Here is a 24,333-nt window from a genome sequence, read left to right on the forward strand (position 1 = left end):
GCCCAATCCCAAAAGAAAGCTGATATCGTCGCATGGCTTCGTAAAAATGGCGTAGATGCAAACATGAATATGTTAAAAGCGGAATTAGTACGTCTTTTAAAAGAAAACAAACCAACCAAGATCCGATACGTCATTGACGAAATAGCATTAGCATGGGCACAGAGTTATACGGTTACCGCCTTACCATTGTGAGTATAATGCGATTGAGTTGGTGTGGGCTCAAATTAAGGGATATGCTGCAAGACACAATACAGAACCCCCATTTACCACAAAAAAAATGCTAAAATTATTAGAAGAAGCTTGTGAACATGTGACTAAAGGAGACTGGGAAAAGGTTGTGAATAGAACTGTTAAATTAATAAGGGAAGATTATGAAAGAGATGTGAAAATAGATAATATTATAGAAAACGAACATATAATTATTAATGTATGTGATGATAGCAGTGACGACAGTGAAAATAGTAGTATGGACGAATCTGATTAATTATGGCCTTTTGTGGCACCTTTTTTGGTATCTTTTGTATTCATATGTTTCTTGTGTGCATATAAAGTATGTATATTCATTTTCGTTCAAATATTCAGTTCGTTCAAATAAATTAAATAAACATATACATTTTTGTTTTATTAAACCTATTTAATCAGGTACAAAAACAAAACTTAATTGTTTTTTGTTCGAGAATAAATTGACATTCCACATCACTATTGTAATGTGTCAAACCGGCCATCATAGCGTGCCGCTAGTGTAAGTAAAAGATAACGCGTCACCCGGACTGTACCGCAGTCGCACGAAAAAACGCTCGCGGACATCATCTTTGCCGCTTGGATAAGGTTTTTCGCTCGCGGGAATTTGATCACTTATTCTGAGCATCTAATATTACTTTCTAAACATAGCCCGGTTGTGTGTGAAAAACAGTTTAGAGTTTATAATGCGCTTCCAATCCGAATCCAAAAAAATGTGGCCGAATGAACATAGCTTAGTTATCGGATTCGGCGCAGGCGCATTTCCTGCTACTGATAAGTAATGACATTCCAATTCGGTACTATAACTTTTCTCGATCGTATTCCTCTAACATTTGGACCGGAGCAGTGCTTACGTAACGCTTACGTATAACGCATGCAGAACATGTCTGTGACATCTTCTGCATTCATCATTCTGTGGTTTTCTTTTTTTTAATGACTAAAATAGATTAAAAAGAATCCTAATAAATAAGGTATTATGGCGATGCGATATATAAGCGATTTTTTTATTGCATATTTTATGTATTAGGTATAAGAGAGATATTTTAGAGACTTGTTTGATGTCTAATGTTTTAGGTGGATAAAATGTACGTTTTTACACAGATTTTTACGTAAGTGGGTATATAGAGAAAAGTAAGAATAAGATGTTTTGCTTATAAAAAGGAAACAGATATTATATTCCCAGTTTACCTGCAACATTATGCTTTTTTTTAAGAATTCACTTATAAATAGATGTACATTACCACTTATATAAGTTGAACCGATAAACCGGCGCAGTAATCTTAATTGTGAATGGCGCGAAAATAGCCAAGCCAATCATAGCGCCATGTTTTGTACGCGCGAATCATAAACGAGATAACATGAGTGTTGGTCTTGTGTTCAAAACCATAACGTCAAGAAATTAAGGTCCGTATTTCATTGCGGTACATTCGGTTTTAGTCGGCGTTAGATTGCCCTTTTCTGCGCTAACAAATTTTGCCGTTGCAACTCATAAAAGTGGTAGTATTGTTGACTATTTAATAATATATTAATGATGTTTTTCTACAGGTTTCGCCTCCACTTCCTTGCTTTGCCTCCCCTTGTGTAAGTCTTCTAACTCGGCCTGTAGCTCTGCGTATCGCTTCTGAAGTTGTTTTTCGCGTTCCGTTTGTCTGTTTACATCCTCCGTTAAAGACTAAAAAAAAAAAAGAAAATTGAAAAAGCAACCTTGCTAAGATAGCCATAAGGTTTTCCAAACCTTGTATAGTAAAATGAACTGTTTTATTAGGGTTCTGCAGTAAAATCACACATTTAAATACAATAAACAGAGGATATTTAAATTTTTAATAATTATTTCAAAAAAGTTGGGATAGCTCTTGAGTATAACAAACCCTGAAAAAAAAATGTGTGGTTTATCCTCTCGAGTGATACTACGTTACTAATAATAATTATAATCTTCTAGTACTTGTTTATGGAACAGTTGGCGGATTTTTTTGCGATTGAGGAAATTGTATCCAATCGTGTTTCTATTTCAGGAGTTTAGATTAAAAAACCCAAAAAGCTTATTTGTGGTTTTCTGATAAAAAGCTATTACGAGTCGCTAAATTTTGCATGACTTCTCAGTCATGCAAAATGATGAGTCATGCAGAATGAGATGTTAAAAAGAAAAAATTACAAACCTCTATCCTACGCGGAATGGCAGCTTTCTCCTGCTCAGCTAAAAACTTGAATGTGGACAACTCTAAATTTGCTACCTCTATCTGATCTTGCAGTTCTTGAAATTGTTTTATTAGCGATGCTGTCCTACTTTGATAACCACCTACAATAAACCAAAAATAATACTAAAACAGATTTAGAAAACGAAATAATTTGTAATAGTATTTAATAGAGAATTATCTAAGGTAAAACTAAGTGTCAATTAAAAATTTATAACACCCCCCCAACAAGTGAAGGTTACAGTAACTAGAAAAGAGCTGATAACTTTCATTTGGATTCAACTTGGATTATAGCTAAGAACACTCTCGATCAAGCCACCTTTCAAACAAAAAAAAAAAAACTAAATTAAAATCGGTTCATTAGTTTAGGAGCTACGGTGCCACAGACAGATGCACAGATACACACGTCAAACTTATAACACCCCTCTTTTTAGGTCGGGGGTTAAAAATGGGGGAAAATATTCAGTATTTTTCATCCCTATTTTTCTCTATCAAAACTTGGTACTTATATTACGACAAATATGTCTAAAATTAACGTTTTATTGTTTAGAACTTGGCCGAGCCATATTTGTTAAAAAGTGTACTGGTTCTTTCATACCATTTAAAATGTTAGGATTTGCGAGAGAGAGATCTCGAGAGGGAGGGAGGGAGGGACGCACATTCCTATTTTTACGATTTGTAATTGATGGATTCTTGATGTAAAAATACGGATCGTATTTTTACAAAAACGAATATGAATTGAATACGAATGAATGCACTAACACCCTAAACATTAACGGGAATCGTCGTATTTAAGAAAAAAATTCGTACCTGTGAGAACTCTTAATTTCTTTTCCATTTTAGAACACTTTTTGGCTTCTTTCGCCATGTGATTTCGATTTTGTTCTAATCGTTTCTCTGCAGATTCCAGTCTGTCCTTTTTGCTGGCTAGGTTAGCGCGTGTATATCTATTTTGACCCGGCAGGAACAAAACCTAAAAGTGTTACAACAAAAGTGTACAAACAGTTATTAATCTCTGCAAACATCAAGTACAAAATTATCAACGTAATGGCTGAATTATTCTGGGTCTTATGGACCATATTCGGGTATCTGCATGACTGATCAGACTTCTGATCAAAATCATATACCCCAAAAAAGATCATTGCTCAATAATCTATTGAAAGGACCATCCTTTTTTAAAGTGGGCCTTTTTCATGGTCGATACTCATTATGCACACAACACAACTTCGCATCTCCCAGTACAGCAAATAGACGAAGAAAAAACTCAGCACACCCCCATATCCCTCTGCAGATTAACACCTCCGTTTATCTCTGTAAGAGAAATACACCAGGAGCCTTTTTCCATCTCCCTCTGCGACTCCTCCGCAATATAATATTCTCGTGCTACTGACCTGCGCGAGACACTCCTCCCACACCTGCGTGTAGGCGTCGAGGCCGAGGTCGCCGTGGCCCATGCCGGCGCGCACCACCTCCATCTCCTTCTGCAACTCCTGCTTAGCCGCGGCCAGCTCTTCCGCCGAAAACTGCTCATACGGGTGCTGCTCCAAATATGCCAGGTGTGACGCTTGCAGTTGTACCGCTCGCTTCTTTTCCACACCTAGTTCCATAAAGTACAGAGTTCATGAGGAAAATCCGTTACACAGTACTGGCATGAATAAAACAAAAAATGAAAAAAAATAATTATATTTTCTCTGTATGTTGCTGTGTTTCATCCTGTGTTCTGTTTGCGCTATGTAGTCCCAAATAAACGATTATTATTATTTATTTATTATTTAAATGAGAACCGAAGAAATTCTACAACACACATTAAAACTAGACATGACCGGCACATTATATTCTTCAGTACTTTTTTGGTAGAAAAAATAGTGGCTTAGGGACATCCGATTGGTAAGGGTAACCAACATATCACAACTTTAACGTTTGGCGAAGGACTAGAAGTTGTTGTGACATGCAAATGAACCTTGTTCTGGCTGTGGGACCAAAATGGCTTGTAAAATAGAATTTCGTTTAAAAAAAGTCTGTCACAAGGTTGACTTGTGGAGTTGTACGAGTAGAGGTAGGAGAGCTTGAGGAACTTGGGGACAAGATGACTGCCAATCTTAAATAGATGAAGCATGAGAAAGAAGTATGCAGGAGTGTGATGTAGTGAGAGAGTGTGGTGTACCTGGCGGCGGATCGTGCAATGCGTCGTAGTGCAGCATGGTAAGCATCTCTGCTTTAAGCAGCTCCTCAGCTCGCTGTAACGGTGTAAGCGGACCGCCTGTGCGCACCACGCTCGCGTTCACTTCAGCCGGCCGCGCCGCGCCGCGCTGCACGGCTGCTGACCGCAACGCGCGAGCTGCTTGGCCTGCACAGGACAAATAAAGCTATGCAAAGTTGCGTGATTGCATTATTGGTGTCTCCCAGAACAATCCCACATCGAGCAGGGAAGGCAATAGATCCTCCCAATTTGCACTGAGGATGGCGCGGAGGGTCAGAGGCAGCAACATCTACTACAATGGTCCTTCGAACCAGATACACTTACGCTTCTCTTCCTGTTCTCTAGTCAAGCGCGCCTCCACATCTGCCTGGTCCTCGACGCGTGCAGCGGCAGCGGTGTCGGCAGCCTCATCTTCGTGCTCCGGTACTACAATCTCGTAGTCATTTCGCGGCGCCGGCAGCGACTGCAGTGCGTTGCGCACTGACGCTTTCAACTGTAACGGATGGCTTTAGTGTTATATATGTCACAGATAAATAATAGAGGGTTTATTAGCAACTCGTCCAGTTCGCAGATTGTCCCATTCGCAACTCATCCCATTTGCATCTCGTCCCATTCGTACTTCGTCCCGTTCGCATCTCGACCTATTCGCAACTCAGCCCATTCACTATTTGTATTAGCAAACTCGTGCCGTTCTTGGCTCTACGTTAGAGTTCCGCTTTTTAAGTAACACAGTAACTATATCGGGACAATAATTTATCTATCGTAACTGCTTAAGGTTCTGTGGCTTTGTTACCTGTTTCTGAATTTGGGTAAACTGTTGCGGAGTGTCGCCTGTGCTCATTCGGTCCTCTGGGTTGATACTTAGCTTGTCACGCAAGCCGGGGGTCTGAAAATAATAATTATATACCTGATTATTGGCTACATTGTAGTGTCACAAAATTGGCTAGCAAACAAAAAAGTTATGATTGCGAGAATCGTAATTGATGTTATTAGCTCTGAATTTTCGGTGTTATTGCTGCAATTATGCATTTAGCCAAAAGTGAAACAGTATCAGCATAACAGATGTGATTGTGATCGTAACTTTGTTACATAATTAGTTATTCACTAACTCTGTTTTTAACCGACTTCCAAAAAAGGAGGTCATTCTCAATTCGTCGGAATCTTTTTTTTTTACAGCCCAAATGGCCCATTATAAAACTAATTTAGAATGCTACCATGGGAAAACAAAATTACCATAAGTCCGGGAAGTCCCGCGCCGTGTCCGGGAGTAGCAAAGCTGCCCGGCGTCGACACTTCGCTACGCGCTGATCTGTAAACAATCAAATATTTTAGAAATTTTCTTTTGGATTTTAACAAGTATAATAATTCGTCTTTCAAATTACCTAAACGGCGTGGCGAGTACAGTGTTGGGCGTGGCCACGGCTTGCGACTGTGGCAGAGCGCCGGAGAAGTCCGACTCGTGCAGCGGCGTGTTGAGCCCGCCCTTCAGAGGCGTGTCTACGTGCGTTAGCGCCATCACGTTCTGAGCCTCCATAAGAATTCTGCAAGGCAAAATCTTCTAATAAACTAATATCTACACTAAATTAGTCTAAAGGTTCAACTGTAAGCATGATCGGCGTGTTTCGGAAAGAACCTTGGATGTTTGGTATGAGCGACATTACGAATGCTATTCATCAAGCAAGTCGGCCCACCACTATCCATATTTAATATAATGTAAGCGTCTATTTGTCTGATTTCATGAAAATTGGTACAGAGAATACAATTCTCAAGAGAAACATAGGCTGTCTTTCTGAATGTCGATGTGTTCTTCTGACCGCCAGCCTCCACCACCGGCTGCCGTGGCGGAATTTCTTTAGGGAGGAGAGAAACGTTATTGTAGCATTCTTTTATTAATATATATATCTAACGACTAGACTCACGTGATTGATCGAAGTCCGTTAAAGTATAACATTCTCTCTCACCTGTCCTGCTGGTCGACGGGCGTGCGCAGAGCGGTAGCGGGTGCAGGCGTGAGCGCGTAGTGCGCGAGCAGCGCGTCCGTGGCCGCGCCCGCCTCGCCCGCACTTTCTCGCGCTGCCTCCGACGCGCGCCCCAGCTTTACCACTTGTTGCAGCTCCTAACACAAATTATATTAGTTACTAGCTGACCGGACCCCGGTTTCGCACGAGTGCAATTTTTAAAAATCAGTGAAGGATGTACATAAATCGTTAAACTACTTTTTCTAAACACCAATTTCCAAAGATTCAATTTAAAAAATTTGGGACTTTCCTCCTTGTGCCCCTATTTGATCATTTTAGGAATGGAATTTCCAAAACTAACCCCTTTTTTACTGAGTTCGTACGTCATAACCTACTATTGAAATTCAAAATTTCAAGTTTCCCAGCGATCTCGCGAAACAACAGGTCTATTTATATTAATAGAAGATAGGCAACGGCATACTTCTTAAATGCTCTGGAGTGTTTTGCTGGTGTATTTTGTTTTTGTGTTTTGCTGGTGGAACTGACTGGGAAGCGCTCTAGGGGGGCGCCGCGCGTGTGTCGGCGAGCGCCGGCACAGACGCAGTTCATACTTCTATAGTTTCCTTAACTTCTAAATAACTACAAACCTGACATTGGCTAATCATTGTAAAGTCAGATAAACTATTTAACTAAATAAAGGACAACTAACCTGATCAGTAACTTGCGGCTCGGGCAGGACAAGCTTGCTGCGCTTCCTTGCCGGCTCGTCGCCTTGTAACATCGCTTGCGGCACATCGTTCTCTTTACGTTGCTTCAACTTGTTTTTATCCTTACGGCGTTCTCTCTGTCAACAAAAAAAAAACATTTTAAGTATCGAAATACGTTTATGTAGTGACCAAAGTCTGGTGCTATGGGTCCACCACCTCCGTGGACGTGTGGTAGAAACCCGACGCCAGCTTTTCGAACAATATCTATCGCAGAATGAGTAAAGGTCTTTATGCACATGAAGCTCGTTATATTGCCTCTTCCTTCTCGGGATACAGCTTGCTATCAAGTTGTTGCTAGTGCAGGTGTTGGCGCAATGGGGTCCATAATTTCCGTAGACGTGTCGTAGTAGCCTGACACCGGCTTCTAGAATGGTGTCGCACAACATGCATCGGCTTTTATGCATGGAGGTTCACGATATAAACTCTTTTTACTCGGAGTGTAGAAGCTCGACGCAAGTTTCTCGAATGTTATCACAACATCCTAATGGGGATGATGCCTATGTCAAAAATAAATTATTTTTTAGTAATTATTAAATAGAGGCTCTTTAAAATTCGTAAAACCCACATTCGATGCTAGTTATAAGTTTGCTAACCATTTTAAATTATCGATTTAACTAAAAAGTGCGTCAAATTACGTCAAATGTGTGTTTTTTCAAACTTCAAACGTCACATCTGTGAATTTCATACAAGCTCCCTTACAAAGCGAGTGTTTTGACGATAAAAAGTCGCTGATTTGACTAGTAGTCTTTATCCCTATTATGCATGTGACGCTCGTTATATTACCTCTTCCTTCTCGGAGTGCAGCTCGCCGTCGAGATGTTGCTGGCGCAGGCGGGAGAAGTCCGGGGCCATGGGGTCCACCACCTCCGTGGACGTGTCGTAGAAACCCGACGCTGGTTTCTTCTCAAACGGTATCTCCGAGTTGTAATCCACACCACGCTTCTTTTTACGCCTGGAAATCCATATCATCATCAGGCCGGACTCATTTCGTTACATTAGTAATTAGTATGGAAAATAAGCATCAAAACAAGTAATTTTAAGAAAAAATTGTAGTCCACGCCACGCTTCTTTTTACGCCTGAAAATCCATATCATCATCAGGCCGTACTCATTTCGTTACATTAGTAATTAGTATGGAAAATAAGCATCATAAATGGGAAAGTATGTCTGTATGTCTGTCTGTCTGTCTGTCTGGTACGTTTTCACGGCCCAACCACTAAACCGATTTTAATGAAATTTGGTACAGACTTGGATACATCCCGGGAAGGACGTAGGCTACTTTTTATCCTGGAAAATCAAAGAGTTCCTACGGGATTTAAAAAAACGAAATCCACGCAGGCGAAGCCGCGGGTATCCTCTAGTCGTTAATAAAGAGTAACCATTATTAACTGGCTTTTTCTGTTTTTTTTTTGTTTGTGTATGTATAGCTATGTTAGAATCAGACTAATATTCTCCTTTCTCTTCCAAATTGGCGAATACGAGAAGCAAGACCCAATTATTATTATTATCAAACAATTGCATGCACCCAGCACTCACAACTAATCGAGACAATTTTCAAGACTCAAGATATTTGCTGGAACCCATTATAACTTGTGTTAAGAATAGGTACAACAATAGTAAGAGGCAATTGAACTGTCGATCATTCGGATTTCAGTTGCTCCTTGCTTGTTGTGCTTCTGAGGCCATTAGAACAGAAACGCCATTGACACTTACCAAATTGGAATTTGGAATAGAAACGGAGACTTACCTCATTGGAACGGAAATGCCAGCAGCACTCAACTCCCTCCTTTTCTGCAAAGCTGCAAGTCTACGTGCTTCCTCGAGCTGCTTTTCCCGAGCCTTCCTCTTAGCCTTCTTGCCCTGTGTGTTGGCCAAACGAGCACGAGCTTCCGACAGCATTTCCAATTCTGGCAACAAATATTCAAACATCTGCCTTTATTATGCAGTTTAATTGAATCATTGGTATTCTATTACTCTCATACCTGTCAAACTTCATTTACCACTAGCAAAAGATATATTATACTTGCTTGACCTAAATTTTTGCTTGCTTGCTATAAAATTTATACTTTTTTTTTTTTTTTTTTGTTGACGCTGGGGAATGCATTTACGCATCCCCCCCGGAGGGAGGGTATGTGGGACTCGCCGGCCGAGAAGCGACCGGAATACCCACTAAACCCCAGCGGCGCTACTGCGCGTCGCCTGGCGACTGGGTCACGGGAACGGCCGAAGCAAACAACCGCGACCCAGCCAGCGACGTCTGCCAAGGCAGACCCTCCACCGGGGACCTATTCGGTCCCCATCGACGCACCTCCGGGACGCACCAACGAAGTGCGTCCCCCGACCTTGGGACGCGCACGTCGCCCGCGTCCCATCCTCCGCTTCATCCACTGTGCCCTCTGCTAGTCAGAGGGACACGCGGAGAAACCTCCCACCCTGCCAGGTCATTAGCCATAGCCAACAATATCTCCGAAGAGAAATTATTAGCCATGTTACCGGGGCGCACCGGCCCGAACACTGCTCTTCCCCTCGGACGCATCCAAAAGGGACCAGCAGCATCCAGGCACACTGGGAGGTTACCTACTTGCTTGATAAAAAAAACTAAGTTTAATAAAAAAAAAACTTATTCCTCTCTCATACCACTCTATCCTTTAACTGCTTTCTACAGTTCCATAATTTTGTTAAATTATGTGCTTGTGTTTACTAATCTGCATTTGGCCAGTGCGTGTTGTGAACTATGACTTAAACCCTTCTCATTCTGAATAGTGGGCTGGCAACGCATTGAGGTGTACCTATAAATAGCAATACTACCCATGTGGGCCTTAGGATGATTGAAAAAATGTTTAAAACTATTTAAGTGAAAATTGCATTCTTTATGTACTAAATATGGCACTAATTTAACACCTGTAAATCTGTAGTAGGTACATACTATGTAGAGGAATAAACAGGACCATGACTGATTGACAAACAACAATGCACAGACTAAACTAGTGGATTAGGACCTTGAAATTTTGCATGTAGGTTTTCTCTATAATATTGACCTAGCGAAGAAGAATTCTCTTGCTCTTATGAGTAGCAGGAGTCAACTAATTTATTAAAGGAGATGTAAATAAGCATGAATACCCTTCCAAATTTATATTGCTGAGAAATCTAACAGTATAATTTTATTTTGGTCATTTGTGTTATTGAACAGCTCTCCTACCATCTTCGTCCATGTCTTTAGGGTCTGGCCTTGCAGGTTTGGTCTCGGGGTTGGGGTCAATTTCTCCAGGCTTCAACTTGCGGGGGTCATCTCCCATGTCCTCTCCTTCTTCTTTCTTTTGTGCTTGATCCCTGCAGGATTAAGAGATTAGTCTTTACTCAATAGTGGGGGTGGGGCATTAATAAGTTAATTTACTATAGAATTCTATAAACAGAGCCAATGTGAATATGAACCAAGCCCTTGAAAACAACCATATTCATAAAGCAAACATGGCATTTGCAAAGTATTAGGTCCTGCAATTTCTTATTATTTCGGATGTCTATATCCTTAGTTCTCCTGTCTATTGTTTACCTTAAACACCTAACTACTAGATTATGAACTAGTTTCACTATTTAAATTTATATTTTTCATAAGTTATGTGGTTCTTGTAACCAAAACATGAGGTACATGCTTAGCAGGTTGTCTTTGGAAGTATGTTGAAAAAATCTTAGTGAAACTATCAGTGTATTACCAGAATTTATTATTGCGGTATTTAGTTTCACTAGTGTGAAATTCAGGTCAAAATATATCTTGGATTTTAGTAATCAATCAAAAGTAAGTAACAAATGTGTGATTCTATGCCTTAAAAGAGTGGATTTATCCAAATTGGGGCAATATTAATAATAACTGACAGATGCAATACCACCGGCATCTTCTAAGCAGATAAATGAGAACTTGGACTTACTATATTATATTTTTTGTATATATTTTTAAATGTGGTATAGAAGTAGGCATTACTAAGTGGATGTCCAAGATTTATTCTAATTAATTAGCTATAATCTGCTCATTCTTGAGCACATTTTGGATCATAGTGTGGTGGTGGTGCAGATTGCTTGTTTTTCCTGAGCTTAGCAGAGGGAGGTTGGACAATGCATATTGCATGTTGCACCATACAGATTTGTCTATTTCAGTGGATTATAGCAAGTTAAGTGTTTTTTTTTTGTCGTGGTTCTTTATTATATGAAATATTTTTAAAATTTTTATTAAAGTTGTTTTTGAAAATGTACTTTTATTTTGTATTAGTTATTTATGATTAATGTATGAATTTTTTTATATTAAGTAGTTAGAGACTCACAGCAAATATTCGTATCGCTCCAGGCATTGCGCAGCCGTGCGGCCGATGATAGGCGCGATGGTCCTCCACTGGGTCGGCATCAGCTTGGCGAGGTGCAGCAGCTTCTCGTCCTCCTCACGCGACCACTCCGTCTTCTTGATGCTCGGGTCCAGCCACTCGTACCATCGCGCTTTGCATTGCTTAGCCGACTTACGGTGCAGCAGTGAAGCGATACGGGACCATTGATTTTTCCCATATTTCATCACCGCCGCTTTCAGAATTTCATCCTAAAATTAAGTGATAACACTTTTATGTATAATCCAAATAATTTAATAGTGTATTTTATGTTAAAATAAGCGATTTTCAAATCTAAACAAACCTCTGTGTTCCGCCAAACACCACCTTTTATCATTATTCGCGGCATTGTGATAGAGTTATTGATACACTATTAACTACTATGATTTTTTTTTTAATATTATTGAAAGATTTTTTATCAGAATTCAGAATTAGGATTAAAATGATTAAATTAAAGAATTTTTATTTCCATAGTTTTCTATGATGTTCCCTTCAATCAACAATAATTGTCAACTTGACAAGCAACTAGCAAGTGACAATCAATTTGATAACCAATGTTGCCAACTCTTTAAAACCGTTTGTATGGTTTGTAGCTATGACGCCTTCCAAAGGTCGCCAGATGCTGCCATACGTAGAAAATGTTAAAAGTCGCTAGACCTCCCTAAAATCAGGCTAGAAAAGCAATAATTCTATAAAATAAATGACAATTTTTTTACTGGAATAGAGGATTTGATCGACTGACTTCCACTTCTAAAAGTGTGTATTTACGATACTGTAGTGGTAATACGGTCGAAGTCAGTTCATTGTCAAGTGACATATGACAGTGAGTCGATTTCGGGGTAGCGAAATTAAATGAGTTTGAAGGACAACTTCGAGGAATTAATGGATTTTACAAGGAACCAATAGCTTAATTTAGAACATACACGTGGGAGAGCGGGCGGTGTATAACGCATGCTGCATGTTGGACCATACAGATTTGTTTGGTTTAGCGGATTATAGCAAATTAAGCTTTTGGTTCCTTGTATATCGTGAATTTCCGCAAAATAACGCCTGCTTCTATGCCTCAATGATATGTAATTTAGTAACGAAGTAATAATATAAGGGCAGATTTTTAGTCAGTGTATGGTAGATTCTTTATTTTTACGATGGTTACACTGGTCCTGAATTCTGAAGGTTGGTAGCCCTGTCTGTCATTGCAAAATAAACGAAGGGACGGACCGCTTGTTCGTGTTCTATGGTGTTTTTCGATAAAAAGACACTCCCTTTTCTGTTTTACTACAATTTTGGACAATCGGAATACATATTGTTAAATACAGACATGAGTTATAGCGTCTACAGTAAAAATATGAGAGGGTAAACTGTATGAAAAGTTCTTGAAACGCAACTCATATCTAATCACAGGAGGTAAATATCCTGAGCATCTCGGTGGTGGCTTAATTTAATATTAAAATGATTTGTTTTAGTTAATAGCTTCGTATGAAATGATATCTTTTAGTGTTTAAAAGATAATTTATTACAGTAAGCACTTTTATTGGCTTGCATTCCTAAAACGGAAATGGTTAATTTTGTAAGTAGTTGTGGCTTTGGGGCTAACCCGGTTTACATTCCATCCATACAATCATTTATGTAGCAATACTCAATTTCCGTTTGATAGTTGGTTAATTGTTCATTGTTTTGTAATAAATGCATAATTCACTTGTTTCAGAATGTCTACCATGTCAAGGTCTGTGCATATCAGTCAGCAGAAGCTGGCTGAAAAGCTTATCATACTCAATGATCGGGGTATCGGTATGTTGACTAGAATTTACAACATCAAAAAAGCATGCGGTGATGCCAAGTCCAAACCAGCATTTCTATCAGATAAAACCTTGGAATCTTCCATTAAACATATAGTGAGAAGGTTTCCTAATATTGACGTAAAAGGCTTGCAAGCAATAACCAACATAAGGAATGAGATCATCAAATCACTATCACTATATTACTACACATTTGTAGATCTTTTAGACTTCAAGGACAATGTGTGCGAACTGTTGAACATAATGGATGCATGTCAGGTAACCCTGGATTTGACCTTGAATTTTGAGCTTACAAAAAATTACCTGGACTTAGTAACAACATATGTCTCACTAATGATCTTACTTTCCCGAGTTGAAGACAGAAAAGCAGTGCTTGGCTTATTCAACGCTGCTCATGAGATGGTCCACAACCAAATTGATCCAAGTTTTCCTCGTTTGGGTCAAATTATAGTGGATTATGATGCACCTTTGAAAAAGTTGTCTGAAGAATTTGGTCCTCATCAAAAGCTGTTGTCTAGCGCATTAAACTCATTATGGCATGTGTATCCAGCGAGAAATATGACTGCAGAACACTGGAGATCGGAACAGAAGTTGAGTCTAGTTAGCAACCCTGCTCTGCTTTTAAAACCTTCAGAGACTAATACAATGTCATGTGAATATGTCTCATTAGAGTCGCTTGAGAGATGGGTAATATTTGGGTTTGCCCTGTGTCATCAAATGCTGCAGCAGGACCACGCTAACAAGATGTGGGTCAGTGCACTAGAGTCCGGATGGGTGGTTGCACTTTTCCGAGATGAAGTTATCTACATTCATACATATATTCAGAGTTTCTTTGATGGAATTAAGGGATATGGAAAAAGGATTTCTGAAGTTAAGGATTGCTACCATCACTCAGTTCAAAAAGCAGGATATAAACACAGAGAAAGGAGAAAATTTTTAAGGACAGCTTTGAAGGAGTTGGGTTTGATTTTGACAGATCAACCTGGACTGCTGGGGCCTAAAGCATTATTAATATTTATAGGCCTGTGTTATGCTAGAGATGAAGTGTTTTGGCTCTTACGTCATAATGATAACCCACCACAAAAAGTAAAAGGAAAATCCACTGAAGATCTGGTTGACCGTCAGCTGCCTGAACTACTCTTTCACATGGAAGAACTCAGAGCTCTTGTTCGCAAGTACAGTCAGGTCATGCAAAGATATTATGTGCAGTATTTATCAGGCTTTGATGCAGTAGCCCTGAATTTAATGATACAGAATCTACAAGTGTGTCCTGAAGATGAGAGTATCATTCTGTCTTCTCTCTGTAATACTGCTGCTAATTTAAATGTAAAGCAAGTTGAAAGTAATGAAATCTTTGATTTCCGGGCATTCCGCTTAGATTGGTTTAGACTGCAAGCATACACATCTGTTGCAAAAACACAACTTAACTTGGTAGATCAAAGAGAATTGGCACAATTCATTGATAAAATGGTATTTCACACTAAAATGGTGGATAACCTTGATGAAATAATGGTGGAAACATCAGATTTGTCTCTGTTCTGCTTTTACAGTAAAATATTTGAGAGTCAGTTTCACATGTGCTTGGAGTTTCCAGCGCAAAATCGTTACATTATCGCATTTCCACTTATTTGCAGTCACTTCCAAAACTGTACTCACGAACTCTGTCCAGAGGAAAGGCACCACATCAGGGAAAGGAGTCTTTCTGTTGTCAATATCTACTTGGATGAAATGGCAAAAGAAGCAAAGAACATAATTACAACAATTTGTGATGAACAATGTACAATGAGTGACAAACTACTTCCAAAACACTGTGCTCAGACAATTGCTCATCTGGCCAACAGAAAGAAAAAGGACAAAAGCAAAAAGAACCCTATAGAAATAGTGAAGCCCGGAGATGAAAGTTACAGGATAACTAGGGAAGAGTTGACCACTATGGACAAACTCCATATGGCACTCACAGAATTGTGTTATGCCATCAATTACTGTTCTACTGTAAATGTTTGGGAATACACATTTGCCCCTCGAGAATATTTACATCAACACTTGGAGACTAGATTTTCTAAAGCATTAGTTGGAATGGTAATGTTCAATCAAGACACTAGTGAGATTGCTAAACCTTCAGAGTTGCTGGTCAGTGTCAGGGCATACATGAATGTGTTGCAAACTGTTGAGAACTATGTTCACATTGACATCACAAGAGTGTTCAACAATTGCCTGTTGCAACAAACCCAAAACATGGACAGTCATGGCGAAAAATCAATAGCATCACTGTACACACAGTGGTATTCTGAAATTTTACTCAGAAGAGTGAGTGCTGGGAATATTTGCTTTTCAATGAATCAAAAGGCTTTCGTGAGCCTGTCAGCTGAAGGTGCAATACCTTTTAATGCTGAAGAGTACTCTGATATTAACGAACTCAGGGCTCTAGCTGAATTGATTGGGCCCTATGGTATGAAACTATTAAGTGAGACACTCATGTGGCACATCGCCAGTCAAGTCCAGGAGCTTAAAAAGTTAGTCGTGCAGAATAAAGAAGTACTACAGATGTTACGAACCAATTTTGACAAACCGGAAATAATGAGAGAACAGTTTAAAAGACTGCAGCATGTAGACAATGTATTGCAGAGGATGACGATAATTGGCGTGATATTGAGTTTTCGACAAATAGCGCAGGAGTCACTTCTGGACGTGCTAGAACGACGTATTCCGTTTTTGATAAGTTCCATTAAAGATTTTCAGCAACAGCTACCTAGCGGTGACCCGACGCGTGTTATATCCGAGATGTGTTCGGCGGCCGGGCTGTCGTGCAAAGTGGACCCCACTCTCGCTTCCGCCCTTCGCCAACATAAAGCGGAACTGGAGGAAGAGGAGCATCTTATTGTCTGTTTGCTTATGGTGTTTGTGGCCGTGTCTTTGCCGAGGCTGGCCCGCAGCGAGGGCTCGTTTTACAGACCGTCTTTAGAGGGCCACGCTAACAACATACACTGCATGGCACCTGCTATAAATCACATATTTGGCGCCTTGTTTACAATATGTGGCCAAAACGACATTGAGGATAGAATGAAAGAGTTTCTAGCATTAGCGTCTTCGTCGCTCTTGCGGCTCGGACAGGAGACAGAAAAGGAAGCTATCAGAAATCGCGAGTCTGTTTATTTACTTCTCGATTTAATAGTCCAGGAGTCGCCATTTTTAACCATGGACTTGTTAGAATCATGTTTTCCGTATGTTTTAATACGTAATGCGTATCATGAAGTATATAAACAAGAACAGATGCTATTGCATTCTTAATTCCGTTTATTTAAAAGACATTGAATAATTATAGGAATTATCTTATAGTCTCGATGACAAATTCCATTGAATGAATACTAATTATTTTAGTGATAAGTTTCATATACTGATGAAATTATAGTTATTTGGATGAAATAGTGTTGCATAGATGTCATTAATATTAATTAGGCTTTAATAAGACTGGATAAATATTCCTTTTCATTAAGTTTTTATAAATATAAACATTACTTTGGCTATTATATTATCTTTTACAAGTATTTGTAAGGACCTATGCTAATTGTATTTAACCTTACCTAGTAATTTTTATACCTGCGCTAAAATCGTAGATAAGGCAATGTTGAAGCGCCTACAGCTTTTTCTCGGCAAATGCACTTTGTTGCGAATAGTTTTAATAATGTTGACAAAGGCCATAAATAATTGTTTATCCTAATGTATTTTTGTATTGTATATATTTTAAATATAAATTAATTAATTACATAACATATATTTCATGTATTAAATTCAAACCTTACTTATCTAAAATCATAAATTTGTTATCTGTTTGAAATGTCAGTTCATACAACATATTTTCTTTAACAACCCTCAACTTTATATATTTTCTAGATTGTCATTTTACGTTTTTATAATTTTTCTTTGTTCTCTTCTCTTTGTTAAAAAACAAAACGGTCTGCGCGCCAATAAATTCATTTTTAGAAGAAATATCTTTAATTTATCATCCACGCATCAACAATTGGCGACCGTAATGTAACAATACGAACCTGTAACCTACAAACAAAAGGAGACGACCAACAATAATCAAGAAATACGCAATTGCAACTTGGCGGCTACTCGACGATCCAGCATCGTGTTACAATCATCTGGTCAGAGCAGCTCAAGCCGGGAAGGTGATCGTATTTCTGGAATTGGAGGACATCTGCGCTGAAGTCAGCACCGATCAGCATTCGCATCCGTGCCGGCCTATTCAGATAAGTGCCCTACTTTTCCTACACATAACCCCTTTTGTTTCATCAATATCTCATTCCTAAATACTCATTCCTACAAAATATCATTTAAATCCTTTCTTACCTAAAGGCTACTATTAAAATACAGTGCGATTAGAGTGAAATAATAACTAAATTAGTGAAATAAAACAGTTTTAAATCATAGTACCTACGTCATCATCGTAACTATTGCATCATATTTTATTGTTGTTTTTTTTTTTCGCGCCGGAGGCTCTTTATAGATATTTAGTGTTCTAAACAATTAGATATTATAAAATTAAACTCGCTATACATATTTATCATTACCTAACTAGTAAAAATATTCAATAATTTGTTTCTTAGTTTATCATCGTAGTTTTAACATTTATACCTACCGTAACTAGTCAAGATTAGTGCCTATCAAAACTCCTTTGCTTATTGTACTGAAATAAGTACTCAAGGTCAGTGTGCCGACGATTTCAGCTTGGCTGGGTACCTACACCTACTCACGACGCGACGTGGCGTGGCGTCCGCGAGCTACACAGCGCGTTCCACGGAGCTGAGCTGCGCTTGCCGGTTCACAGGTGACACCAAGGGGACTATACAAGGAGCGTGAGAATTTTATTATTTTAGTTATTAGTTTTGGAATCATTCGAGTAACAAATATTATACAAAATGACTAACGTTAACGACAACAAAGGCGATTTGAAGAGCCTATTAACAAAAAGAACGTCAATTAAGGGCCGTATTACAAAATTTAAAAATTATGTCGATAATATTTCTAAAAAAGAAGTTTTAACGGCAATTCAAATATCCGAATTAACAATTAAATTAGAGAAATTTCGTTTACTTTCGGTTCAATACGAGCAGTTGCAAGATTCAATCGATGTTTTAAATTCAGAAAATATAGCTTTTGAAATCAACGAACGAGATGCCATTGAGCAGGACTGTGCGACATGTATGGCTATAGCTCAAACTATTATTAACGAATCGAATAGTCATAAAGACAGTCACGATCATAGCAACTCGTCCTTGTTTCAGTGCCATCGCGAACACTATGAAGCTGAGTTTAAGTTACCGCAATTGCAAATTAATAAATTCGATGGTGCCTATTTTCGGTGGCTTGAATTCCGCGACACATTTCTATCGCTTATACACAACAACGAGCGCATCAAGCCTATTCATAAATTTCATTATTTGGTATCGTACTTAGAAGGTGACGCCGCTCGTGTCATCGCAAATCTTGAGGTTTCTGCTTCTAACTATAATGACGCGTGGCGCTTATTGTGCGATAGGTACGATAACAAGCGACAACTTATTAATCATCATTTAAATGCTCTTTTTAAAATCGAAACTATGACACGCGAGACTGATCGTTCATTGCGCTTTGTGGTGGACACAGTTACTAAGAACTTACGTGCATTGTCCAGTTTGGGTCAAGCTACTGAACATTGGGACTTACTGATAATTCATATGATTTGCTCAAAATTAGATCCACGTACACTTACTAAGTGGGAAGAGATGCGTAATTCTTTGGATGATATACCCACACTTACACAATTCAATAAATTTTTAACCGATCGCGCAGACATTTTAGAGACACTTAATCGCAATAGATTGGAGAGGTCTAAGACATCATCCACCTCTTCACGCCCTGCTACAGGTCAGAATTCTATCACTAGCAATCAAACAAAATCTTTTACTTCACTAACTCCAAATAACAATATTAAAGGTTGCGTTATATGCAAAGGTGACCATAGAATATATGATTGCGCTAAGTTCAAGGCCAAGAGTATAGAAGAAAGAAAAGCTGACGTACAACGACTAAAGCTATGCGCAAATTGCCTCAGGTTAGGCCACAATCAGCGTAACTGTAGGCTTGGTCCTTGTCGTAAATGCAAGAAGTTTCATAATAGTTTTTTGTGTGAGCAAACAGCACCGTCTAATTCCAATAGCAATGATTCTACAAACACTACTGAAACAATAGTCAATTTTTCTAGACAACCATTGAATCAAGTCATATTGTCTACAGCCATAGTCGAAGTTACCAATCCTAAAATAAACAAATCACTAAAGGTCCGTGCTTTACTAGATTGCGGAAGTCAATCATCTTTTTTAACCAATCGTTTGAAAGACATTCTAGGTCTCGAGTCACAGCCTATTAATAAAATTAACGTTGTAGGTATTGGCAACAACTCTTCAAATTTCATCACTGAGAGTTGCATTGCCCATATTAGTTCAATACACCAAGATTATAACGTTGCTTTGACTTGCTATATACTCAAAGAGTTGACGGGTTCGATTCCTGCTGCTCCTATGAATTTACAAGGTTTTAAAACTCCAAATAATTTGAAACTTGCAGATCCTAATTTTGACATTCCTTCGTCCATCGATGTCCTCATTGGTGCAGACCTCTTCTGGGATGTTCTAGGCAATGATACACTCACCGTAGGTCCAAGTTTTCCAAAATTAAGAAACACAAAGTTTGGCTGGATAATTGCCGGTCCAATTTATACAAATGTCAATATGCCCAACAAAATTCAATGTAATAAGTCAATACTAAAACAAAATGAAGAAACAGAAAGTGTACATAAACTATTACCAAAATTCTGGAACACTGAAGAGATTCCAAATAAAACATGCCTTACTAAATCAGAAAAGGCCTGTGAACAACATTTTGTATCCAATACCACTCGATTGTCAAGTGGAAGGTTTTGTGTTCAACTTCCACTCATTGATACACCAGATTGTTTAGGTGATTCCTATACCATGGCTAAGCAGCGATTTCTAAATTTAGAAAAGCGCTTTAGGAGAAATCCACAAATCAAAGAACAATACGTCGAATTTATTCGCGAATATGCTGCGCTTGGTCATTTAGAAGTTCTTCCTATAACTACACCACCTGAACTTTCCTATTTTTTGTGTCATCATGCTGTATTCAAAGAGACAAGCGAGTCGACGAAAATTAGAGTCGTCTATGACGGATCTGCCCCTACCCCTTCAGGTTACGCGCTCAATGACATTCTGATGGTGGGGCCAAATATCCAGGATTCACTCTTTGCTATTCTAATTCGAGCCAGACAATATAAATTTTTACTAACAGCTGACATCGAAAAAATGTATCGGCAAATTGCATTACATGATGATAATCAAAATCTCCAATTAATTTTATGGCGAGAGCATGAATCGGAACCAATTAAAATATTGCGTCTAAAAACCGTAACGTACGGTCTAGCAAGTTCAAGTTTCTTAAGCACACGTTGTCTTTGGCAATTAGGACACGAGTGTACAGACAAATCAATCGAAACAATAATTAAAAATGATTTCTATGTCGATGATCTCATTACCGGAGCTAACACCGAAGACGAACTGATACACATTCAAAATTCGGTATCCAATACTCTTAAGTCTGGATGCTTCAACCTTCGGAAATATCGATCTAATTCTAAATCAATTTTGAATGCCATAAATCCAGAAGAAAAATTAAGCATTAGTTCCTCCACTTCCACTTTAGGACTTGGATGGACTCCGGGAAATGACAAACTTCAGATATCATTCCAGATCCCTGACAAATCTTCAAAAGTAACCAAACGTTTAATCTTGTCCTTTACATTCAAAATCTTTGATCCATTGGGTTTGATAAGTCCATGTGTCATTTTACCTAAAATGCTATTGCAGTCTCTGTGGCTTCAAAAAATTGATTGGGATGATCCCGTACCCAGAGACATACAACATGCTTGGGATGAATTTTCCAATATATTGCCAAGTCTTGCAAATTTCGAAGTTCCTCGAAACGTACTTTGTGACAATCCTACAACAATAGAACTTCATTCATTCAGCGATGCTTCACAAAGTGCGTACGGGGCTTGCATTTACATACGATCCATCAACAATGAAGGTATCAGCGTAAACTTATTATGCTCTAAATCTAAAGTATCTCCAATGAAACCAACTACAATACCTCGTTTAGAGCTCTGTGGAGCTCTCCTGGCGGGTAAATTATCCAAAACCGTCGTCGAATCTCTTCGATGCTCGGTTTCGCGTCAGGTGCACTGGTGTGACTCCACAGTGGTTCTTGGATGGCTTAATACTAACTGTCGAAAATTGAAAACATTCGTGGCGAATAGGGTCGTGGAGATATCCGAAACAACTGATATATCTTCATGGCGCTACGTGCCCACTGCACTTAATCCTGCAGACTATATTTCTAGGGGCATTACTCCTATGGATATAGTATCTAGGCAGATGTGGTGGCATGGTCCCGAGTTCTTGCAAAAACCAGAATCAGAATGGCCTGTTCTTCCATCACAACGCATTGAGGAGAACCTACCAGAAACTAAAAGCCTTTCAGCTGCGGTAGTAGACATTCCAGATTCTATTATAGAATTTGAACGTTACTCAAAATTATCAAAATTACAAAGAACTTTTGCATACATAAAACGGTTTATTCATAACCTACGACACAAAACAAATAAACTCACAGGCAGTTTATCCTTAGAAGAATTAAATGATGCATTTTCAAATCTTTGTGCCATAGCTCAAGAACAATCTTTTCCAAAGGAATTTAAATTATTAGCAAGTGGAAAGCCAATTAGCAATAATTCTAATATTATATCATTGACACCTTTCTTTGATAAGGATGCTAAATTAATAAGAGTTGGTGGCAGAATTGACAATTCTAACTATGATTTCAACAAAAAACATCCTATTTTGCTACACTCAAGTCATCATCTTACTAAATTAATTTTCGAACAATACCACCTTCGTCATATGCATGCTGGACCACAGCTATTGCTTGCATCAATCCGTGAAACATTATGGCCAGTTAACGGCAGACGCCTCGCTAGAAACACATTTCACAACTGCGTCACATGCAAGCGCCATCAAGGGAAGGCAATCTATCCCATAATGGGTAACTTACCCATCCAAAGAATTACACCTGACTTTCCATTCAAAACTGTGGGAATAGACTTTGCTGGTCCATTCTATATCTCTAATAAGAAGGGTCGTGGGTCCAGAGTCATCAAAGCATATTTGTGTTTATTCGTATGCCTAAGATTCAAATGTTTACATTTAGAAGCTGTCAGTGACCTAACCAAAGAAGGTTTTTTACAAGCGCTACGCCGATTTTCGTCTAGACGTGGAAAACCTACGGAAATTTTTTGCGATAACGCGGGAAATTTTGTCGCGGCAGCCAAGGAAATAGGCAATTTTTTAAAGGCCAATAAACAAACTATCATTGACTCTGCAACTGAAGAACAAATTAAATTCGTATTCTCACCCACGTATAGTCCCCACTTTGGTGGCATTTTTGAGGCTGGTGTCAAATCCGCTAAATACCACATCCGTCGCGTCATGGGTAACACCCATCTAAATTTTGAAGAATTAGGAACATTATTCACTCAAGTCGAGGCTATTTTAAATAGTAGACCTTTATGTCCCCTGACATCCAATCCTACCGACTACCTCTCCTTAACTCCGGGGCACTTTCTGATAGGGCGTCCACTTACTTCGTTGCCATCACCTTCGCTACAAGATTACAATCCAAATCGCCTTCGACGCTATGAAAGACTCGAACAAATTCGCCAGCACTTTTGGCAGCGATGGCAAAAGGAATACATCGCAGAACTTCAGCAGCGATCAAAATGGAGAACAAATTCAGCAAGGCTAAAAGAAGGAGATCTAGTACTTCTAATAGAGGACAACTTACCTCCACTATGCTGGAAGCTAGGAAGAGTTTCCCGATTATTTCCTGGATCAGATGGAGTATCACGCGTCGCTGAAGTAACTACATCCAAAGGCACCTTCAGAAGACCATACGTAAAACTTTGTCCACTACTTACCTGTGATGATCCAGAAAGTTGAAAGCTGCACTTTCCACGGAGGGGAGGATGTTGAAGCGCCTACAGCTTTTTCTCGGCAAATGCACTTTGTTGCGAATAGTTTTAATAATGTTGACAAAGGCCATAAATAATTGTTTATCCTAATGTATTTTTGTATTGTATATATTTTAAATATAAATTAATTAATTACATAACATATATTTCATGTATTAAATTCAAACCTTACTTATCTAAAATCATAAATTTGTTATCTGTTTGAAATGTCAGTTCATACAACATATTTTCTTTAACAACCCTCAACTTTATATATTTTCTAGATTGTCATTTTACGTTTTTATAATTTTTCTTTGTTCTCTTCTCTTTGTTAAAAAACAAAACGGTCTGCGCGCCAATAAATTCATTTTTAGAAGAAATATCTTTAATTTATCATCCACGCATCAACAGGCAATAGTTGAAGTTACTAAGTAAATTGAAATTATTATTTTTTGTAGTAAATTATGTCTTATGTTTTGCTAGCAGCACAAGCATTAAGCAGTTACGATAAGTTAATAATCCATACAGAAACACCCCATACTGGAGGGCCAAGGCAAATTAACCTATTAAAGAATGACTAGTGATTTGAGCATTTAAGTAATTAATTAGGTCACATAGTAATCTGACTAACATACCACCATCCACATAAAAGTATAGGTACCTACTTACAAAATATGACCTCATCACTGTA

General features: G+C 38.7%; 3 protein-coding genes across 3 annotated transcripts; 2 read left to right on the forward strand and 1 right to left on the reverse strand.

Annotated features, from left to right (window-relative positions):
- Nucleotides 1-1,555: 1,555 nt before the first annotated feature.
- Nucleotides 1,556-12,242, reverse strand: LOC123867866 (cell division cycle 5-like protein). Its single transcript, XM_045910174.1, has 16 exons — nucleotides 12,028-12,242; nucleotides 11,670-11,935; nucleotides 10,556-10,686; nucleotides 9,104-9,263; nucleotides 8,141-8,309; nucleotides 7,300-7,434; nucleotides 6,594-6,748; nucleotides 6,015-6,173; nucleotides 5,866-5,941; nucleotides 5,426-5,518; nucleotides 4,957-5,125; nucleotides 4,597-4,779; nucleotides 3,824-4,029; nucleotides 3,243-3,405; nucleotides 2,397-2,536; nucleotides 1,556-1,912 (listed from the first exon to the last, which is right to left on the reverse strand). The coding sequence occupies exons 1-16, from the start codon at nucleotides 12,070-12,072 to the stop codon at nucleotides 1,766-1,768; spliced, it is 2,397 nt and encodes a 798-aa protein (XP_045766130.1). The 5' UTR covers nucleotides 12,073-12,242; the 3' UTR covers nucleotides 1,556-1,765.
- Nucleotides 12,243-12,932: 690 nt separating this feature from the next.
- On the forward strand, nucleotides 12,933-17,137 carry LOC123867892 (membrane-associated protein Hem). The gene is made up of 2 exons (XM_045910204.1): nucleotides 12,933-13,127; nucleotides 13,429-17,137. The coding sequence occupies exon 2, from the start codon at nucleotides 13,430-13,432 to the stop codon at nucleotides 16,805-16,807; it is 3,378 nt and encodes a 1,125-aa protein (XP_045766160.1). The 5' UTR covers nucleotides 12,933-13,127; nucleotide 13,429; the 3' UTR covers nucleotides 16,808-17,137.
- A 4,404-nt stretch (nucleotides 17,138-21,541) lies between these two features.
- On the forward strand, nucleotides 21,542-24,030 carry LOC123867895. Its single transcript, XM_045910206.1, has one exon. The coding sequence runs from the start codon at nucleotides 21,709-21,711 to the stop codon at nucleotides 23,629-23,631; it is 1,923 nt and encodes a 640-aa protein (XP_045766162.1). The 5' UTR covers nucleotides 21,542-21,708; the 3' UTR covers nucleotides 23,632-24,030.
- Nucleotides 24,031-24,333: the final 303 nt, after the last annotated feature.

The sequence above is a fragment of the Maniola jurtina genome, chromosome 8, assembly GCF_905333055.1.
Source record: "Maniola jurtina chromosome 8, ilManJurt1.1, whole genome shotgun sequence".
NCBI lineage: Eukaryota > Metazoa > Arthropoda > Insecta > Lepidoptera > Nymphalidae > Maniola > Maniola jurtina.

Coding starts and splice junctions, on each gene's coding strand:
- LOC123867866 (XM_045910174.1), bottom strand. CDS start 12,072: ATGCCGCGAATAATGATAAAAGGTGGTGTTTGGCGGAACACAGAG. Junction 10,687..11,669: donor GAGCGATACGAATATTTGCT/GTGAGTCTCTAA, acceptor TTAATCCTGCAG/GGATCAAGCACAAAAGAAAG. Junction 9,264..10,555: donor TAAAGACATGGACGAAGATG/GTAGGAGAGCTG, acceptor ATTTGTTGCCAG/AATTGGAAATGCTGTCGGAA.
- LOC123867895 (XM_045910206.1), top strand. CDS start 21,709: ATGAAACCAACTACAATACCTCGTTTAGAGCTCTGTGGAGCTCTCCTG.
- LOC123867892 (XM_045910204.1), top strand. CDS start 13,430: ATGTCTACCATGTCAAGGTCTGTGCATATCAGTCAGCAGAAGCTGGCT.